Source organism: Pelobates fuscus, chromosome 5 (assembly GCF_036172605.1).
Source record: "Pelobates fuscus isolate aPelFus1 chromosome 5, aPelFus1.pri, whole genome shotgun sequence".
NCBI lineage: Eukaryota > Metazoa > Chordata > Amphibia > Anura > Pelobatidae > Pelobates > Pelobates fuscus.
The window spans coordinates 177472754-177492946 of record NC_086321.1 but is presented as its reverse complement, the minus strand read 5'-3'; the positions used below and the strand labels follow the sequence as shown (position 1 = coordinate 177492946).

The 20193-nt window shown below is 49.4% G+C and overlaps 1 protein-coding gene across 1 annotated transcript in view; it reads left to right on the top strand.

Annotated features, from left to right (window-relative positions):
* LOC134611160 (zona pellucida sperm-binding protein 3-like) overlaps positions 1 to 20193 on the top strand; it is a 39966-nt gene that overhangs the window by 17327 nt on the left and 2446 nt on the right. Inside the window, exons 3-6 of the mRNA XM_063454773.1 lie at positions 195 to 331; positions 8966 to 9057; positions 9148 to 9328; positions 19918 to 20026. Coding sequence (XP_063310843.1) covers positions 195 to 331; positions 8966 to 9057; positions 9148 to 9328; positions 19918 to 20026 — 519 coding nt within the window. The remainder of the gene's footprint in view (positions 1 to 194; positions 332 to 8965; positions 9058 to 9147; positions 9329 to 19917; positions 20027 to 20193) is intronic.

Below are 20193 nucleotides of genomic sequence, written 5' to 3'. Positions count from 1 at the left end.
TTGTACCCATAATTTGAAGAGCCATTAGTTTTGTTCATATGTTGCCAAAAATGTTTCATTTTCCCCAGAAACACAAGTGCCTCATTACTTGTAAATATCCATTAATTTCTCAGCAGACTATGGCTTGGCACTTTTATGTCTTTGTTTACTCTTTGTTTTTCTGAATTGAATGACTTGATCTCTTCTCTCTGCAGACTTTTGGAAATAATGTAAAGTATTCAGCAGTTTTGATCTATAATCGCTCAGACACCAGCATCAACCAGTACTCCAGTAACTCAGCCAGCAATTACCCTCTGGAATTTACAGACTCGGTTACATGTATTTTAACCAGGTGATGTAGTATCAGTATATCTACAGACAATGAGTCTATCAATAGGATGAGAATTATCCAGATTACAGTAAAACATTGTTTGCATACTTCCCAATATAGGAAGGCATGAAGTCTGACTAGGGGGACAAGCATCTGGTGAGCATGCCAGTGATGAGGCTTGTCACTGGTAATGTCTAAAGAGCTTGGCCTGGCATAATCGGCTTGGCACTCCCTTTTCTACTTAGTCTTTTTACTGAACTATAACCTTTAGCGACCTATCTTGCTTTGTATGTTTCTAGCCCAGGGGTAGCCAACCTACGGCACTAGCGCCATGCACGGCACTCAAGGTGTCTGGCTCTAGCAGCCTTGAGTGCCGTGCAAAAACAGGCTCTGGCATATCAGGGGCCCCAGTGAAACGTTAGATATCTGCTAATACGAAAAGGTGGTGAAGGACAATCCTCAATTTATGCATTGCAGCACATAGAGTAAGTGATCTCAGATCACTTCTTCCCAGCACTTCTGAATGGGAATCAACACTGTAATAGAACAGTCCACAGCTGCTGTTGCAGCTCCCGTCCTTGACCTGTGCCTGGCCAGCCTGGTCCCCACTAGAACCCAGGGAAGCCACCCACACTGCTAGATATACACAGAAATGCACAATAACCCTCCCCTCGTACAAATACAAACAGCCCACAAACATACATACAATCTGCACAAACGTAACGTGCTATCAATCCACATACATGCAGTGTGTATGTATGTCGTTGCATATATAGTGTGTATGTATGTCGTTGCATATATAGTGTGTATGTGTGTATGTATGTATGTCGTTATAAATAGTGCCAGTTCTGTGATAATTCGGGGGCTGTATTTTTGGTTGTTGACATGAGAGAAAATGGAAGCAAGCATTGATGCCGTCTGTATGTGGAATGTTGCTGTATAGAGATTCCACATCCATGACTACAAGGATTGTGTTGGCAGGGATATTGGGGATTTGGCTGAGTTTGTTGAGGAAGTCTGTTGTCTCTTATGAAGCTGTTAGTGTTGGTGACTAGAGGTTTTAGGGTATTTTCTACCAGTCCTGAGATCTGCCCATGCACTTTCAATATGCTTCCCAAAATTCACAAAGCAGGTAATCCTGGAAGACCCATAATTACAGGAATGGGAATTCTCACAGAACAGATCTCAGAACTGGTAGAAAATACCCTAAAACCTCTAGTCACCAACACTAACAGCTTCATAAAAGACACAACAGACTTCCTCAACAAACTCAGCCAAATCCCCAATCTCCCTGCTAACACCATCCTTGTAACTGTGGATGTGGAATCTCTATACAGCAACATTCCACATACAGATGGCATCAATGCTTGCTTCCATTTTCTCTCATGTCAACAACCAAAAATACAGCCCCTGAATTATCACAACTGGCACTATTTATCCTCACACATAACTTTAGTTTTAACAAACCATGGGCGCGTGTGTGTGGGGGGGCAGTGTGGGGGGGCAGTGTGTGTGTGTGTGGGGGGGCAGTGTGGGGGGGCAGTGTGTGTGTGTGTGGGGGGGGGGCAGTGTGTGTGTGTGTGTGGGGGGGGGGCAGTGTGTGTGTGTGTGTGGGGGGGGGGCAGTGTGTGTGTGTGTGTGTGGAGGGGGCAGTGTGTGTGTGTGTGGAGGGGGCAGTGTGTGTGTGTGTGGAGGGGGCAGTGTGTGTGTGTGTGTGGAGGGGGCTGTGTGTGTGGAGGGGGCAGTGTGTGTGTGTGGAGGGGGCTGTGTGTGTGGAGGGGGCTGTGTGTGTGTGTGGAGGGGGCTGTGTGTGTGTGTGGAGGGGGCAGTGTGTGTGTGTGGAGGGGGCAGTGTGTGTGTGTGGAGGGGGCAGTGTGTGTGTGTGGAGGGGGCAGTGTGTGTGTGTGTGGAGGGGGCAGTGTGTGTGTGTGTGGAGGGGGCAGTGTGTGTGTGTGTGGAGGGGGCAGTGTGTGTGTGTGTGGAGGGGGCAGTGTGTGTGTGTGTGGAGGGGGCAGTGTGTGTGTGTGTGGAGGGGGCAGTGTGTGTGTGTGTGGAGGGGGCAGTGTGTGTGTGTGTGTGGAGGGGGCAGTGTGTGTGTGTGTGGAGGGGGCAGTGTGTGTGTGTGTGGAGGGGGCAGTGTGTGTGTGTGTGGAGGGGGCAGTGTGTGTGTGTGTGGAGGGGGCAGTGTGTGTGTGTGTGGAGGGGGCAGTGTGTGTGTGTGTGGAGGGGGCAGTGTGTGTGTGTGTGTGGAGGGGGCAGTGTGTGTGTGTGTGTGGAGGGGGCAGTGTGTGTGTGTGTGGAGGGGGCAGTGTGTGTGTGTGTGGAGGGGGCAGTGTGTGTGTGTGTGGAGGGGGCAGTGTGTGTGTGTGGAGGGGGCAGTGTGTGTGTGTGTGGAGGGGGCAGTGTGTGTGGAGGGGGCAGTGTGTGTGTGTGTGGAGGGGGCAGTGTGTGTGGAGGGGGCAGTGTGTGTGTGTGTGGAGGGGGCAGTGTGTGTGTGTGGAGGGGGCAGTGTGTGTGTGTGTGTGTGGAGGGGGCAGTGTGTGTGTGTGTGTGGAGGGGGCAGTGTGTGTGTGTGTGGAGGGGGCAGTGTGTGTGTGTGGAGGGGGCAGTGTGTGTGTGGGGGGGGGGGGGGGCAGTGTGGGGGGGGGGGGCAGTGTGGGGGGGGGGGCAGTGTGGGGGGGGGGGCAGTGTGTGTGTGGGGGGGGGGCAGTGTGTGTGTGTGGGGGGGGGGGCAGTGTGTGTGTGGGGGGGGGGGGCAGTGTGTGTGTGGGGGGGGGGGGCAGTGTGTGGGGGGGGGGCAGTGTGTGGGGGGGGGGCAGTGTGTGGGGGGGGGCAGTGTGTGTTGGGGGGGGGGGGGGGCAGTGTGTGTGGGGGGGGGGGCAGTGTGTGTGGGGGGGGGGGCAGTGTGTGTGTGTGGGGGGGGGGCAGTGTGTGTGTGGGGGGGGCAGTGTGTGTGGGGGGGGGCAGTGTGTGTGGGGGGGGGCAGTGTGTGTGGGGGGGGGGGCAGTGTGTGTGGGGGGGGGGGGCAGTGTGTGTGGGGGGGCAGTGTGTGTGGGGGGGGCAGTGTGTGTGGGGGGGGGGGGCAGTGTGTGTGGGGGGGCAGTGTGTGTGGGGGGGGCAGTGTGTGTGGGGGGGGCAGTGGGGGGGGCAGTGTGTGTGGGGGGGGGGCAGTGTGTGTGGGGGGGGGGCAGTGTGTGTGTGTGTGGGGGGGGGGGCAGTGTGTGGGGGGGGGCAGTGTGTGTGGGGGGGCAGTGTGTGTGGGGGGGCAGTGTGTGTGGGGGGGCAGTGTGTGTGGGGGGGGCAGTGTGTGTGGGGGGGGCAGTGTGTGTGTGGGGGGGGCAGTGTGTGTGTGGGGGGGGCAGTGTGTGTGTGGGGGGGGCAGTGTGTGTGGGGGGGGCAGTGTGTGTGGGGGGGGGCAGTGTGTGTGGGGGGGGGCAGTGTGTGTGGGGGGGGCAGTGTGTGGGGGGGGGGCAGTGTGTGTGGGGGGGGGCAGTGTGTGTGTGGGGGGGCAGTGTGTGTGTGGGGGGGCAGTGTGTGTGTGGGGGGGCAGTGTGTGTGGGGGGGCAGTGTGTGTGGGGGGGGCAGTGTGTGTGGGGGGGGCAGTGTGTGTGGGGGGGGCAGTGTGTGTGGGGGGGGCAGTGTGTGTGGGGGGGGCAGTGTGTGTGGGGGGGGCAGTGTGTGTGTGTGGGGGGGGGGCAGTGTGTGGGGGGGGGGCAGTGTGTGGGGGGGGGGCAGTGTGTGTGTGGGGGGGGCAGTGTGTGTGTGGGGGGGGGCAGTGTGTGGGGGGGGGGCAGTGTGTGTGGGGGGGGGCAGTGTGTGTGGGGGGGGGGCAGTGTGTGTGGGGGGGGGCAGTGTGTGTGGGGGGGGGGGGCAGTGTGTGTGGGGGGGGGGGGCAGTGTGTGTGGGGGGGGGCAGTGTGTGTGGGGGGGGGCAGTGTGTGTGGGGGGGGGCAGTGTGTGTGGGGGGGGCAGTGTGTGTGGGGGGGGGGCAGTGTGTGTGTGGGGGGGCAGTGTGTGTGTGGGGGGGCAGTGTGTGTGGGGGGGGCAGTGTGTGTGGGGGGGGCAGTGTGTGTGGGGGGGGCAGTGTGTGTGTGGGGGGGGGGCAGTGTGTGTGTGGGGGGGGGGCAGTGTGTGTGGGGGGGGCAGTGTGTGTGTGGGGGGGGGGCAGTGTGTGGGGGGGGGGCAGTGTGTGGGGGGGGGCAGTGTGTGTGGGGGGGGGCAGTGTGTGTGGGGGGGGGCAGTGTGTGTGGGGGGGGCAGTGTGTGTGGGGGGGGCAGTGTGTGGGGGGGGTGGGGGGCGGCAGTGTGTGTGTGGGGGGGGGCAGTGTGTGGGGGGGGGGCAGTGTGTGGGGGGGGGCAGTGTGTGGGGGGGGGGCAGTGTGTGGGGGGGGGCAGTGTGTGTGGGGGGGGGCAGTGTGTGTGTGGGGGGGGGGGGCAGTGTGTGTGTGGGGGGGGGGGCAGTGTGTGTGTGGGGGGGGGGGGGCAGTGTGTGTGTGTGTGTGGGGGGGGGGCAGTGTGTGTGTGTGGGGGGGGGGCAGTGTGTGTGTGTGGGGGGGGGGGGGCAGTGTGTGGGGGGGGGGGCAGTGTGTGTGTGGGGGGGGCAGTGTGTGTGGGGGGGGGGGCAGTGTGTGTGGGGGGGGCAGTGTGTGTGGGGGGGGCAGTGTGTGTGGGGGGGGCAGTGTGTGTGGGGGGGGGCAGTGTGTGTGGGGGGGGGGGGGGCAGTGTGTGTGGGGGGGGGGGGCAGTGTGTGTGGGGGGGGGCAGTGTGTGTGGGGGGGGCAGTGTGTGGGTGGTGGGGGGGGGCAGTGTGTGTGTGTGGGGGGGGGCAGTGTGTGTGTGGGGGGGGGCAGTGTGTGTGTGTGTGTGGGGGGGGGCAGTGTGTGTGTGTGTGGGGGGGGGGCAGTGTGTGTGTGTGTGTGGGGGGGGCAGTGTGTGTGTGTGTGTGGGGGGGGGCAGTGTGTGTGTGTGTGTGGGGGGGGGCAGTGTGTGTGTGTGTGTGGGGGGGGGCAGTGTGTGTGTGTGTGTGGGGGGGGGCAGTGTGTGTGTGTGTGTGGGGGGGGGCAGTGTGTGTGTGTGTGTGGGGGGGGGCAGTGTGTGTGTGTGTGTGGGGGGGGGCAGTGTGTGTGTGTGTGTGGGGGGGGGCAGTGTGTGTGTGTGTGTGGGGGGGGGGCAGTGTGTGTGTGTGTGGGGGGGGGGCAGTGTGTGTGTGTGTGGGGGGGGGCAGTGTGTGTGTGTGTGGGGGGGGGCAGTGTGTGTGTGGGGGGGGGCAGTGTGTGTGTGTGTGTGGGGGGGGGGCAGTGTGTGTGTGGGGGGGCAGTGTGTGTGTGTGTGGGGGGGGGCAGTGTGTGTGTGTGTGGGGGGGGGGCAGTGTGTGTGTGTGTGGGGGGGGGCAGTGTGTGTGTGTGGGGGGGGGGCAGTGTGTGTGTGTGTGGGGGGGGGGCAGTGTGTGTGTGGGGGGGCAGTGTGTGTGTGGGGGGGGGGGGGCAGTGTGTGGGTGGGTGAAAAATTTTTTTAATGGCTCCCCCTCCCTTCTTTCTTTTACCATGGAGGGGGGACATAGTGCTGCAAGCCGTGGTGGCATGTTAACTTTAGCCTGATGCTCCTCCTGTCCTCCAGAAAGCAGGCACTGTATTGGAGCGTTGCCATGGTAATGTGGCAAAGCTCTGACCAGCCTGCTTGCGGGAGGAACACAGAACTTCCCAGGCCCATCCCTCCCTCCCTCCCTCCCTCCCTCCCTCCCTCTCCTGGTACTAAGTGCCAGCGGGCCGGTGAGGGAGATCTGTGATCTCCTCACCAGCCTGAGAGGTCTTACAGCAACGCTGGTTCTGCATGGGCCGGCAGCAGAGATGAAAAGATCTCCACTGCCATCAAGGCCCACTGGGAGTTTTCTGCAGAACCTACCAGTGGGCGGTAGGGACCAGGTTGACTACCCATGATGTAGATCAAACAGAGGGATTTGAGGTAAAGTCCAAGCAAAATAAGAAACTAGTTTTAAAATTGAACAAGTCATTGTATCAGGTAGAAATTGGAACAAGATGCTGCATGATTATTTAAGAGAATGAGTTTGAACAAAATCCAGCCGACCACTATGTATATGTCAAACAATCTGGATATGAGAGAGTAATACTGTTAATATAAGTTGATCTCATTATCGGCACCAGAGAAGAAACCGTAATCAATGATGTGAAGAAAATGCTTACAGCTAAATTTAAGATGACAGGATCAAACACTTCCTAGGTATTCATTTTGAACAAAGTGATGGTTTGGTAAAGATGAATCAAGATATACATATCAAAGATTCTGGAGAAGTTTGGAATGACAGATTGTAAACCCAGATCAACACCATATGCACAAAAACTGGACCATGATGATCATAAAGATCCTGTAGATACAGGCGGGTACGGACTGCCGAGCTGGACGGTCGCAGGCAGAAGAAGCTCCTGCTGTTTCAGCACCAAATATGCCGAAAACAACCTCAACCCAACTTCAGCCAAAAGACCGACCGACCAGTATAATGCCCAAAGCAGAAGGCCTGCTGGAGCCAGGGAGAGGCTGGCTTGTCAAGATACAGTCCCCTGGAGGAGAAAACTGCGATGCCCCAACTGGGGTCTTCTCCGGCGGTGAGTGGAGCGGACGGCCGACTCACCACTATCCTGCCACACAGCACCCGGCCTGGGGCTCGAACCTGGGCGGACCCAATCACGGACCTCACCCGGGGGCATGGCAGCCGGAGCACACAGGCGCCATAGACTCATCCGAGGGCCCGACCGCACCACATAAGATGGCGACTGCCACGTGCACCGAAGATTGCGGAATGGAAGGCACAACAGCGGAGCTGGGAGCACCCAGTGCAACAAACAAGCACGGGCCCAGGAAACCAGAGAACATGGCGGCCCCACTCTCTCACAGCTCGCCAAGCGACATCTTACCTGTCAGAGCGCCCAACCACGAGAAGACGGGCAGCAGCGGCGGAGACACCAATATGCAGGGACTACGCTCCACACTCACGACCCTGCCGCCAACCGAAAAGTGCCACACGCCAGAACATGCAACACACAATGCCGACCTCGGAGATCGCTCCTCTCGACTCCCAACAGAGGCAAGCCCGAGCGACGCATCTGGAGAGATACCCCAGCCTACAAGAACTCTAACACCGGGTCGCGCCGACCTGCTGAAGCAGGCACTGGCTGACTATATGTCCACTACCACCCATGAAGCAGCAGACCCAGTATGTCGGTGATTCCTGAAGTGTGTGCAGCCTTACGAGCTCTTGATCAGACTGGGTGATATTATACCTGTAGATGGCTACCTAGCCTTAACATACCTAAGTTTTCATGCTGTACCTCTGACCATAGCATACCGCTTGCATCCTTCTCATAGTAACACATGCCATGTTAGCACTCATGGCACCCTAACACTGCAGAAACTGTTATTCAACCTGCACTCATCCTTCGCTTGCAACAGTCATGTTTTAGGCCATAGTGTTCCCACACACTGCCTGTAATTGTAACATGTGCCCTGCCTTCCAGGGTGAGTCACCTAGGAGCAATCCTGGTTAAGCAACATCACCACACAAAACAGTGTCTGCACACATGTAACGTATGTAACCTTATGTAATATGTATATCCTGCCTGCATAGCTTACATCGCTATATAACTACCTAAATAATGTTGTACATCATCTTGTCAGAACGCGACCTTAACACAAAAATGTGCAAGTACAAACGTATACCCCAATGTAACTATTGTCTGACTAACACGAGGAATGCCTTTGGGGTACCCCGTGTAAAGCTGTAACATCTTATACACTGCAAAAAAAAAAACTGTAGATACAAAAAGATATTGAGAAGTAGTAGGTAGCTTGTTGTATGCAATGACCTGTACAAGACCAGATTTAAGCTGGGTGATCCTTAAACTGTCACAATGCTTGTCAGAACAGCATTTAACCACAGCTAAGCATGTGATGAGATACAACATATTATTGACTATGAGTTGTGCTACACAAAGTGCAGTGAAAACTTGGAGTAACAACAAACTTTATTTGCACACTTTTTTTTTTTAACAATCCAATGTATAACAATTGTGCGATGGAATCCCTGACTGCAACATTAAGGTGTTCCTCTGATAGATGCTTGCACACCTGCACACAGTGACTTTATTATGTAGCCCATCAGAGTGCCGTTACTGGCTTTGGTACTTCAACCTCTCATATATTGAAGGTAGAAAAACTGGTCACGGTGGAAACGGTGTGTTGGATTGGGGTTATGATCTTATATATTTTTCACCCTCTCACATTTCTGTGCTCATTGGGGTCAGGTGCTTGTAAACAAAGTTCTTATGGCATACTATGACTAAGTCCTTTATTATAATTCCTTATGATGATAACTTTGTAATTCTCTATTGCTTATTTGCTGGATTTTGTTGGCAAATTGGATCTGACTGCATGTTATGTGAAATTCCAGTTTTTTGTTTGTTTTTGTCTTTTTTTTGAAAAACTGATATAACTGGGGGGAGCGGGGAGAAAAAAATGATTTACCCACACCACAAACACTTTATTTTTCTTGGCAATCTAGTCCCTTTTTATTGCATTTTAAATGTAAAAATCCCTATTGCGTGACTTGAAGCTTAATAAATCCACCTGTAACCTTTATCACTTTAGATCTCTGAACCCCACGGTGCCCCCTGATGTTCCTGTGGTAGCCCAGCTGTCAGGAGAAGGCATCCTTGAATTCTCTGCCCAGATAATGAATGGTATAGTTATTTTTGTAAAACATGCTATAAATTTAGTTCCTGCTGGTAATGGAAATTTTGAAATGTATTTTGACCGTATTCTCTCCACAGATGATTTTTCCAGACCTTCTGACCATAAAGATTTTGCCCTGGGCTCCTCAATATCAGTGGAGTTATCTGTAGTCACTGGCCAGCATCAACCTCTGGTGATTTATGTGGATAAATGCACAGCAGCCACAACAGAGTCTCTTAAAGCTGCCACCCAAACTTATAGTCTCATCCAAAACCACGGGTAATGTATGGCATGAATTTAACATTCCTAATGTCTTGGCAATTTTTACAGTTTCTGTTAACTGTATTTCTAACACAATAGTGTTAATCTTCCTCCCAGGGCTGGTGCAAGTATTTTTGCCACCCTAGGCAAAGCTTCATTTTGTCGCCTCATTTGTGCTGCCCTTGACTCCGTCCCTCCTGTAGAGTGTGGTGGATGCGGTTTACATGTATAGGGGTTGTAGTGTGTTTAATGGATCTTGTGTGTTTATATGGTGAATGCAGATTGTATGTCTGTGTAGTGGATGCAGAGTGTATAGTGCAAGGAGGTACCTGATTATTTGTCTGGATGAGAGGAAGCGATGCAACATAGCATGTGGTGAGAAGGGGTTCAGCTAACACCATCTTGTCTTTCCAGCTGCTTCTCACTGCAACTCCTGCGAGAACGTCCTGCATTGCCATATTAACCCGTGGTTGCACAGTGTGTAGATACATTATTAAATATAGAAAGTGGCTTGAAGACCATTTTGAGCTCATTGCAGTTGGAAAGTTAGACATAAAATAGGGATAGAGGTAGTGAATGTGATTATAGAGATGCCTGCCTGTATTGATTCTGAGTGGAGTTATGTGATCTGAATTTCTAGGGAATGTCAGAAAGTGGCTTTATCAATAGTAGGCTTTATCAAATGCCTCAAATGTAGAAGAACGTTATCAGAAGTATTCTTGTAGAAATGGAGGAAAAGGAGAGATTAAATATTATTGGAGTATTATGTTGCTCAGAAATGTTTTGGCACTAGAGGTGGTGGGAAAGTGATCCTATCGTAGTGAGGTCCACGGGCACATGTGGCTCAAGAGGTAGATTATGAAATATTACTATATGAACCTGGTTCAGACACTTTGAGGCATACAATATTTTTAGTGTGCAATTCCGGTTCTGAGTAGAATACAACATTTTGTTCAGATGAGGCAACATTGGAGTCTCTCTCTCCCATCTCACCTTTCTTGATGGCCACTCTGTAACTTCCTTAGCAGCTAGTATGCACCCACATGTAGCCATAATTTCCCCTCCAACATAATCATTCATACCCACTTACTCAGAAATCCTCTTGCTTCCTTTCTTTAATACTCACCATGCCACCCATATTCCTAACCCCCGCACCCACAATGCCTTCCCTCATTCCACACCCACCAAATATCTGCCACTCCCAGTATCCTTGGATTATTCAGTGGAGAGTGGATTTTCTTTGGTCTCATGCCCCAAGTATTTTTTAGGCACATAGAAACATCCCTGGTAGCCAACATTCAAACCATACAATATTTAGATCATCCGTACAATGAACAGGGTGCATGCAATGTGATTTTGCTACCAGGCAAATAATTTGTAGGGCTCCTATTCCCTTGTCTGATCAGTACACATTGTTATTAACGTGCCTTCCCCCCCACATAACAGTACGTAAAATAATTACCAAGTAGTACTGGTTAATGTACATTATGAAATCTCTTGGTAGCTGCATAGCTATAGTAGCCATGGTACCTACCAGATTGCGGGCATCTTGACTGTGCCTGGCTGCCGTCACTCTCCTTGTCTCAGCCTCACTTCCTGATATGCTCCCGCCCCATGTCACCCAGTACAGAGAAAGGGACGGTAGCGCGCAAACTATGCCATTCTCACTGCCTGAAAGGAGGAGGCAGTGGCAGCTCAAAGTTAGCCTCTCCATCACAGGCTCAGGTGGATGCCTGCTTTAGTTGGCATTAGCACCCGGTGCCAAGACCTGCTGAACTCACTTCTCACTTCATACATAGCCCAGTTTAATAGATAGTGGCCTAAAAGCTGTGCTCCTTAAAGATCACCCTCAGCAGCCACCTAATCGACCTATGGGAATTGCCGGCCCTGCTGCCTCCTCAGCTTCACCTGATGGCTAATGGGTTTTGTGTGGTTCCCCCTGTGCTGGATCTGCTACACTGGCATCACGGAGATTCAGAAACCGGCATGAATTAGGCCGATATGAATTAGGCCACACTTCTGAAGAAGCCTCCATAGGTGAAACGCGTAAAGTGGACTTTTTATGGACTTTCTCATAGTGTTTTACTTATATTTTTTATTGATTTATATGTATAATAAACAGTTTTTTTTTTTATATATATATATAATCTCTGAGATATCCATTATATATTTTTTCCTGGTCAACATCCTATTCCTTGGTGGGGATTATACCACCTATACGTTACAAACTAGAGCGAGGCACGCTCTAGTAAATGTGAGTACGATACTTTCTATTCACTTGTCACCCACAAAGTTACCAGTATTTACTACACTGTGGATTCTTCTGTCTGTTTATATGTTCTTTGTTTGAGACCATCAAGAGACGTGGACTACCTCATATTTATCCTAGGACGGGGATTATTCCGTCTATGCGCAAGAACAGCAGAGCTCTGTATTTAGCTCTGACTAATGTGAGTGTATATCTATATATTTTCTATTTCTTTACGGATTATTTACAGGATTACACTATTATTTTGTATATTCTTCTCTTTTTGAGGTATACTACGGAGACTGTATGACCATAAGGATTCGAGTACGTATGTTCGTATCACAATAAGGGCGCGGTTTCCTTTTCCTTTTTGTTCACTATTGTTTTATCACAAGGTGGGGAATCCTTGTGTTGGTTACTGCTGCCCATCTCATATTACTTATACCACTATAGTGAGCGCCTATACTGTCTGTTTTGAATTAGGCATTGCCTATAGGAAAGCATTGGTTTTCAAGACAAGCTGGTTGTCCTTGTGCAGAGTGAGGATGCCAAGCATAATTTGAGTTAAACTCCCATAAACTGCAGGAAGTGCCTATAGTGTCCCTTTATTATTCCCCTCCTAAAACTCCTGTATGAGGCTTTAATGCTTCTTTTAAATAAGAATCACTTGTAATGGATATGGTCTGATACATGCTGACGGACTTGCATAAATACTGGGCTGATGCAGTTATAACTGCTATATATGCAATACCTTCCAACCTTTCTGTAACGGATTGACTGGCACCCCGACTTGGTACCTCTGTTGAAGGATGCTCCTAGCGCTTCCTGAGGACTCAAAGCACTGCAGCAGACACCATAACCACCGTAGACTCCTCCAGAGAGCAAGGCAGGAACAAGCTCTTAAAGAGCTTGGTAGTGATTTAGCAAGGGAGTATGACAAGCATAGCAATCCTTGTAGCAGATTCCCCCAATAAGAGTATATATGTAAACATAGATTATACAGTGGCTTGGAAGATTGTGCACAATTTTAGTTTTTTTTGTTATATGTAATATGCTATGCTGACATGTCTAGACGATATCTATTTGTGTGTGATCGAGCTTGCTTGCAGCATCCTGACATCGCTGACATGCAGAGTTTGAACATAAGAATAAAAAGTTAAGATAAAACAAAATTAGAATAACTAGCCTGAGGTGTCACGGGGTGTCGACCGGCTTTTAACCTTTGGTAAAAGGCAGTGAAATGGGGTTCGCTTGCCGTTTTTTAACACCATGGTAAAACGTTGGGAAGTAAACAAATTATTTGCGTCACTACGGAAGTTGGGTTGGTATAACCAAAGTGTATAGTCGTGTAGATGCATCTCCCTGCATGCGTCTTGAAACATCTATGCTTGTTCTAAGTGGTGTATGTTTAATTGTAAGTAGAGTTAACAGGTTTAACAGAGGCCCACAGGCCAATGCACAAGTGTGAATATTCTCTGTTCACGTTTTCCCTTTTATATAGGGACATAAGAGTAAATTCGTGTAGCCTAATGAGTGAATTAAGAAACATTCTATAGGTCGGCATCACGTCAGCTTATCATAAGTTTCCACAGTATTCCGACAGTGGCATGATAGGTCGCATACATGTTATATACGCTTGGTTATCTATGTGTGTCGTCTGGACGATGTTAAAGTAGGACAGAATTTTTCCCCCTTGGGACAAGCGCAGTTGGCATGCAATCCGTCTAGCAATAGACAATTAGTCACGTATAGTATTTGACTAAGCAGTAGACAGGTCTGATGAATAGTACACTGATGCCAAGTTACATTAACCCTGTACATTCCTGTAACTAGTCTAGCTTAAAGGAGACTGTATAGGTTGTTCTATCTAAAGAAAAATCATGTACTATATACAGTTTAGCTAACATATAACTTAATAAAGAGGAGTTACATTTGAACCCCAAACCGTGGGTATAAAAAAGAAAAATAGTGGTGGGTGGTGTCCCTTTGCAGCCTGGATAGTCCTGCTTCGCCTCAAGTCGTGGCCCCCGCATTGGCATCCGAGCGGGTCCTCTGAGGAACAAACGGAATAACCCTAGAGGGGTCCCAAGTGTGGGCCTGTTTGGGCGAGCGCATCTCGTGGGAGGCCGATGGCTTCCAGCATGGCCGCCGCCTCCTTAATGTCCCTGACCACGTGCACAGAGTCCTCTTTCAGGATGTGGAGTAGCCGCTGTGGTCTCCAGCGATAAGGGATGGCGTGGGTGCGCAGCAGTGAGGTAAGTGGTTGGAGAGTCTTCCTCCATTTCAGGGTGTCTGTCCCCAGACAGGTCGGAATAAAACATGAGCGCCATGCTTTCGAAGGAAAGTGGGGATTTCCCTTTGGTTGCTGCTTGTACTGCTGCTTTCTCCCTGCCGTTGCTGAATCTGACCACCAGATCCCTAGATGTGGTCTCGGGGGCTTTTTGAGGCTTTGGTATGCGAAAGATCCCGTCAGTCATTATGCTTTTTGCATGCTTAGGTGTAAGTAGTGCCCCTAGCAGCCTTCTTACCAGGTGCGGGAGTTCTGCGTCTGGGATCGCCTCTGGGACACCCCTTATCTTGAGGTTATTTCGGCGCCTGCCATCCTCCATCACAGCCAGGCGTTGTTCCAAGGTGGCTTGCTGTTTCTGTAAGGTCCGAACTGCACCAGAGAGTGGTGATCGTCTGGGCATGTTCAGCGCTGTCGTCTCCACCATCCCCAGGCGGCCTACCAGGCCTATTAGATCTGCCCTGAGTGAGGCCATGTCGGCTTGCAAGGTGAGTTGGAGGCCGTGTAGTAGCTCTTTCAGAGTGGCATTTGTCACCGGAGCAGAGTCAGTGTTCTTTGGAGCCATTTGGGGCCGTGGTGGGAGGGGGACCCCAGCAGATCCCATCCCCATTATCGAGTCCTCAGAGGAGTCTGAGTACTCATCCATGTCAGCGGCCATCTTGGGCCTGCTTGTGCCGTGGGCCTGCTGGAGTAGATCTCCTATGTTCATGCCCGTTTTGGGCTTGTCGGGCTTTTGCTTTTTCAGCTTGCGGCCCATGACCACTATTAGTACCCGTGATCCGATTTTGCCAGCAGTGGTAAGGGGTTATAAATTGCCAAAATGTGGCGGTAATGGTCGGAGCTCATCCAACATGCGTCCGTCTCGGTCAGCAGCTTGGCCCCGCCAACTTTTTTTTTTAACTTGGCGCCAAAGGGCCTTCTTTTATGCAGGTTTAACACATACAGGACCGCCCACAGGGTTTTTCAGAACAACCAATAAAACATTACAACACATACAATAAAGTAAACCACTCCCTGCAGAAATCCTCCCCTCTGCTTGTGATACAATTATGTCAAGACAATAGACAGAAAATATACAGGTTCTACACAATTCTTATAACTTTAAAAGTATGCATGCAATATTAATAAAAGTTACATATTTGAAATCTGCGTCCTTCAAATATAAATATACTCACATCATTTAAATTGGTCCAGTGGTTCATACGTTGGGTCGAAAGTCCTTTGTGACCACTGAAGCATGGCTTTTCCAGCCCAAACCAGTTCTCCAGAGTCCTCTATCCTGGAGATAATTGGGAAGTAATCCAATTATCTCCAAGGACAGAGGCAAAACTCCATTGAACACATGGTAGCAAAAGACAATAAAATACATAAAAATATATAACTGTACAGCTATTGCATAAAACCGGTACATTCAACATATCCCCAGATAGCTTACATCTGAGTGCACATTATTACTGAATGGCGCTCCGATTACATACAGTTCAATTGCCATGGAGCCAAAGTCTTTCGTTATACGAATGGGCTCCATGGCATAGCTATCTGGGGTATCACTGTTCAAATAGGGCAAGTACCGCATGAACCGGCTTTCGTGTCTTTGCAGGGGAAAATCAAGCATTTCAACATGGGGCCATAGTCACTGGCAATCAGTCTTCTCAATGCACAGTGGCGAGGCTGGTTCTGCCACACTTTCAAATAGAAAGAGTGACACTTTAATAGGGGGGTGAACAGCGTCAGATTTTTTTTTTTTTTTTTTTTCTTTACCCAGACATCAATCTCTCTCAGACAGAATACAGGGATTCAGTGGCGGAACTGTTTTTAGAATGACTTGGTGCAAAGGCTCTTCTTTTTTGTTGCCCTCTCCAGCACAACAGTGGCCAAAAGTTGTACACCTCCATCCCAGCAGTGATGTATAATTTGCCCAATATTGCAGGGTTGGGTTTGTGCATTTAAAGGACCACTTCAGCTCAATGAAGTGGTCTGGGTGCCAGGTCCATCTAGGATTAACACTTTCTGCTGTAAACATAACACTTTCTGCTGTAAACATAACACTTTCTGCTGTAAACATAGCAGTTTCAGAGAAACTGCTAGGTTTACCTATGGGTTAATCCAGCCTCTAGTGGCTCTCATTGACGGCCGCTAGAGGCGCTTCCGCGCTTCTCACTGTGATTTTCACAGTTGGAAGACTCCAGCGTCAATAGGAAAGCATTGAGAATGCTTTCCTATGGACTGGTTGAATGCGCGTGGCTCGTGCCGCGCATGTGCATTCAGCCGATGACTGGGAAAGGAGACGGAGAGTCCCCACCGCCGAGGGAGCCCGGTGGTGGAGAAAAGGTATGTGTTTAACCCCTTCCTCACCCTAGAGCCCGGCGGGAGGGGGACCCTAAGGGTGGGGGGACCTAGAGACCCTATAGTGCCAGGAAAGTGTTTTCCTGGCACTATAGTGGTCCTTTAAATGGAAGCATGTTTTTGTATAGCGTCTCTGTGCATCCAGGGTGTATTTATGTACTGTTGGAATGCATTGATGTACTTGTGTGTAGTGTTTGCATGCAGAGGTGTGTTTTTTTTTTTTGTTTTTTTTTTTAAATGCAGGTGTGCTTTTCTGTGTAGTGTTGGTGTTTCAACGAAGCCGTGCTTGTATATAATTTTGGTACTTTAATACACGAGGTGACTTTGTATGTAATGTTGCCTTTCAAATGCATATTTATGAAAGGTGTTTGTATAAAATTTGGGAGTTTCAATGCAGGGCCTAAAGGCTTAAGGCGGCCCTGTGCAGATGCAGGTATTGAGTATTTGTACGGCATGTATTCGTAAATGCAAGAATCTATTTGTAAGACACGTTTGTGTACGAGTGTCCTTCACTGGACGTTGCTGTGTACATGCATTGTTTTCAGCAGTATGTTTATTTTTCTGATGTCCCTGTGACTTATCTCCCCATTCTCTTCCACTTTTGGCTCTATCCCATCCCCAGGGGCATTGCGCTAGGGACTTCAGCCCAAAAAATACATTTGATAACGCCTTCAATAGGAGCTCTGAGGGCCTTCAGACAGGAGATGGGGCTTAAAAAAAGGATGGGGCTTAACAAGATGGGCGGGGCCTATCGCTGCAATGCGCCTCTACTCCGAGCGCCTGGGCGCTGTGCACCCACCCAGGATCGGCTATGCTACCATACATACTTACACAGATATACATGCACATTAACACACACACACTGACATGTGTAACCCTTTTTTGCCCTGCTCCTGGCAACAAGCCGTAGCTAGCAGCAGTTACACCTTCTGTCGCTGACAGGGATCCTGAGCCTCCGCTATAGTTGGGAGATCGGGACATCTTGTTCTGACGCAGTGCCTCCACTCAGTGCAACTTCTATTTATGGGGAACCCACCCCACTGAGTAGATGAGTACCCTCCACTTAATAACTCAGACATGAAATAAATACAGACATAAGAATAAACACTGTATTGTGGTTAGAGATACACATATAACAGCCACATATAACAATGCAGTTCCTGCCTAATGTTAAACACAGTCACAAGAGTCTTTAGCAGCAGGAATTCAGACAACAAACTTCTCTTAACATTAATAACTACATCTGAACAGTTAATTTACCTGCAGGTACCTAGAAGTTTATGTGCACAACGTTGGGGCCCTTAGGTGTAGGTAGCGCTACCCTGATACAGTTATAAGGGAGAATCCTGAAGCAATCTCTGGAGACAGTACCTTTGAGTGGCTTCTGTAACTGCAGATATTTCCAGATATCTCCAGCAGAATGTAGGGCAGCAGCAGAACAGCAATGGCAATCCTTTCTCTTCCTTCTGCTGACAGGATGCAAGAGCTCATTCACACTCCTGCAGAAAGTCCCAGAATCTGCAGGGAGTTGAACATAAAATGACATTCTTCAACTTCTTGTAGTTGCAATGCATTAGCCTTCCACTGTTATTGTTTCACTGTCCCAGCAGTAATAGACCATTGAAACAGGGAGGGACACTCTTTATAGCAGACTCAGAGAACATGGCTTCTCCCCTGTCCTCTACTTCCTGCCATCCTAGTCCCTCCTCCTCACAAGACAGGGCAAAGTTCAATATCTCAAAACTAAAAGTAAAAAACGTAAAATATAGCAGTCTGTTACACATGCATACAAATTCACACATGCGCATACACACAATGTGACCTTTAAATATGTATTTTTTATTTAAGTGTAATGCTCTGCACCTGCTCACTCCTGCCCCTCACTGCTGCTTGTGCTGCTGCCTCCTCCCTCCCGCAGTGTTCTCTATGAAGCTGGGAGGAAGTGATAGGCTCACTTCTTCACAGCGCTGTCATTACTACAGGGGCCCGGTCGCGCTCATCTGTTCAGCAACATCCATTATGTGGCCCTAATGTCACGTCCCCCTTGCCTCAATACAGCGTGGCCGCATCCAATTGCTGCGGTCACGCTGTTAAAATAATAAATAACTTACCTGAGGCAAGTCAGCTTGCCATTCAGCAACCTCATGGAACGATTCCTTGACTGGTGCAGCGTTATAAGGAACGCCGGTGGCTGCGGTCCCATGAAGCATTATAGCCCCGCCTCCGTCCTCAACAAAAAAGGCGCTGATGTGCGTGTGACATCACTCAAACGACATGCACGCATGTTTTGGGGTCAAACGCAATGTACAACCAATCATAACCTTAGGAGGGTTATTTAAACTCAAACTAGCATTTGGTCAGTGCCCTGTCGTGGTTTCCACTAGTTGGTTGTCAGAGCGTCCTAGTTCTCTTTGGTATTTGATTTTACCTTGTATTTTGACTTTCTCTTTTTCATTTTTCATTTTTTTTTTTTTCTGGTAATCTTGACCTTTTGGCTTGCTTCCTCGTCTGTGTCCCTGACCTCGGCTAGTATTTTAACCATTCTTATTTATGTTAAGTCCGGCCATTCTAAGGCTCAGTATATGTTGTCCTTGTTCATTGTGTTGGGTCATTTAGTAATGGTGAAACCAAAGTCCATGGGTCACCCGATGGAGGACCCCCAGCATGCGGGCCCCAGTGCAGCTGCATTTCTGACACCAGCCTCTGGTCAGCCAGGATGTAAAGATGGGGATTTTAACAGTGTGTGCCCCATAAGACTACTCTGCCTAATGGAAAATTCAGCACTGAGCATATAATAGGTGTGTAAATATGTAAATTGTCTTATGTAGGGGTGGTCGTTGGGAAATGTACTTAGATCCAGCTACTATCTTGTGGATCCTGCGTCAATTCAGTCCTCAATACAAATTTCAGACAAACGCATCAATCTTTTCATAACACCAAGGTTCTCGCTTCAGTATAACCAGTCGCATAAATTCCACCACAGAACGAGGGCCACTGCTCCAATGTAGACACTGCTGTGTCCATTCTCAAAACACTGCTGCTTCTGTTTGACTGCATTATGAATGGGTTGTGGTTGCAGAGCATGAGGACAACCAGTGTCTGTTACCGGACCAAAGTTCTGTTAACATCGAAGAAGCACCTCCAGTGGCTGTCTAGTAGACAACCACTGCAGGCAGATTTGGTGCAATAGGGACACTGTACACAGACCACTTCAATGAGCTGAAGTGGTCTGTGTGCCTTTAATGTCCCTTTAAGAAATACAATCCTTATTCATTAATACCAATTTCCAGCTGAATAATCAACATTCTACAATAGTGCCACCATATAGAGATTCAACATACAACTCATAACCCCAATCTAATAAAATGTATATTCAATAAAACCACTATACATGTGCAGTAAGTGTGGCAACTACCACACAGCTAATACTGTAGTGCAAATACCCAATAGTTAACAATCTACCTTAATCATGTGACCTAAAGTGTTTAATGTGAGCCCAAGGCCACATGCAGAAAGTGCAAAGTAGGAGCACGTAGAACATGAACGTAAAGTGCTAAATGCAAGGACATAAAATGTGCAAATACAAAATGAACACACACATCCTGTGCAGAAATACATGAGGCATATAAAGTGCAAAATGTGAACACGCAATGAACATCTCACCATACTTAAGCCTTTTGTTATCTTCTAAATATTTGATTTTTCTCCCTTGCGGTGTGGCATTAGATGTTTTATAGATGGAAAAGATGCTTCTTCTGCTTTCCAGAGCCGTCCTTCACCAGGTTCCATCAGATTGACCATTGAAGCCCTACGCTTTATTGATTTAGACACAGATGTGAGTTTGTGCGGTTCTTTGGTTATATTTCCATATTTTATGTTTAAAGGGACATGTCTAAATTGTTATGGTGCCAGGAGGCCCCTGGAGGCACTCTTACCTCAAGGGATGAAACTGTTCTCAAACAGATGAACCCTTAAATTGCCTCCAGCTTGCAAAAAAACATA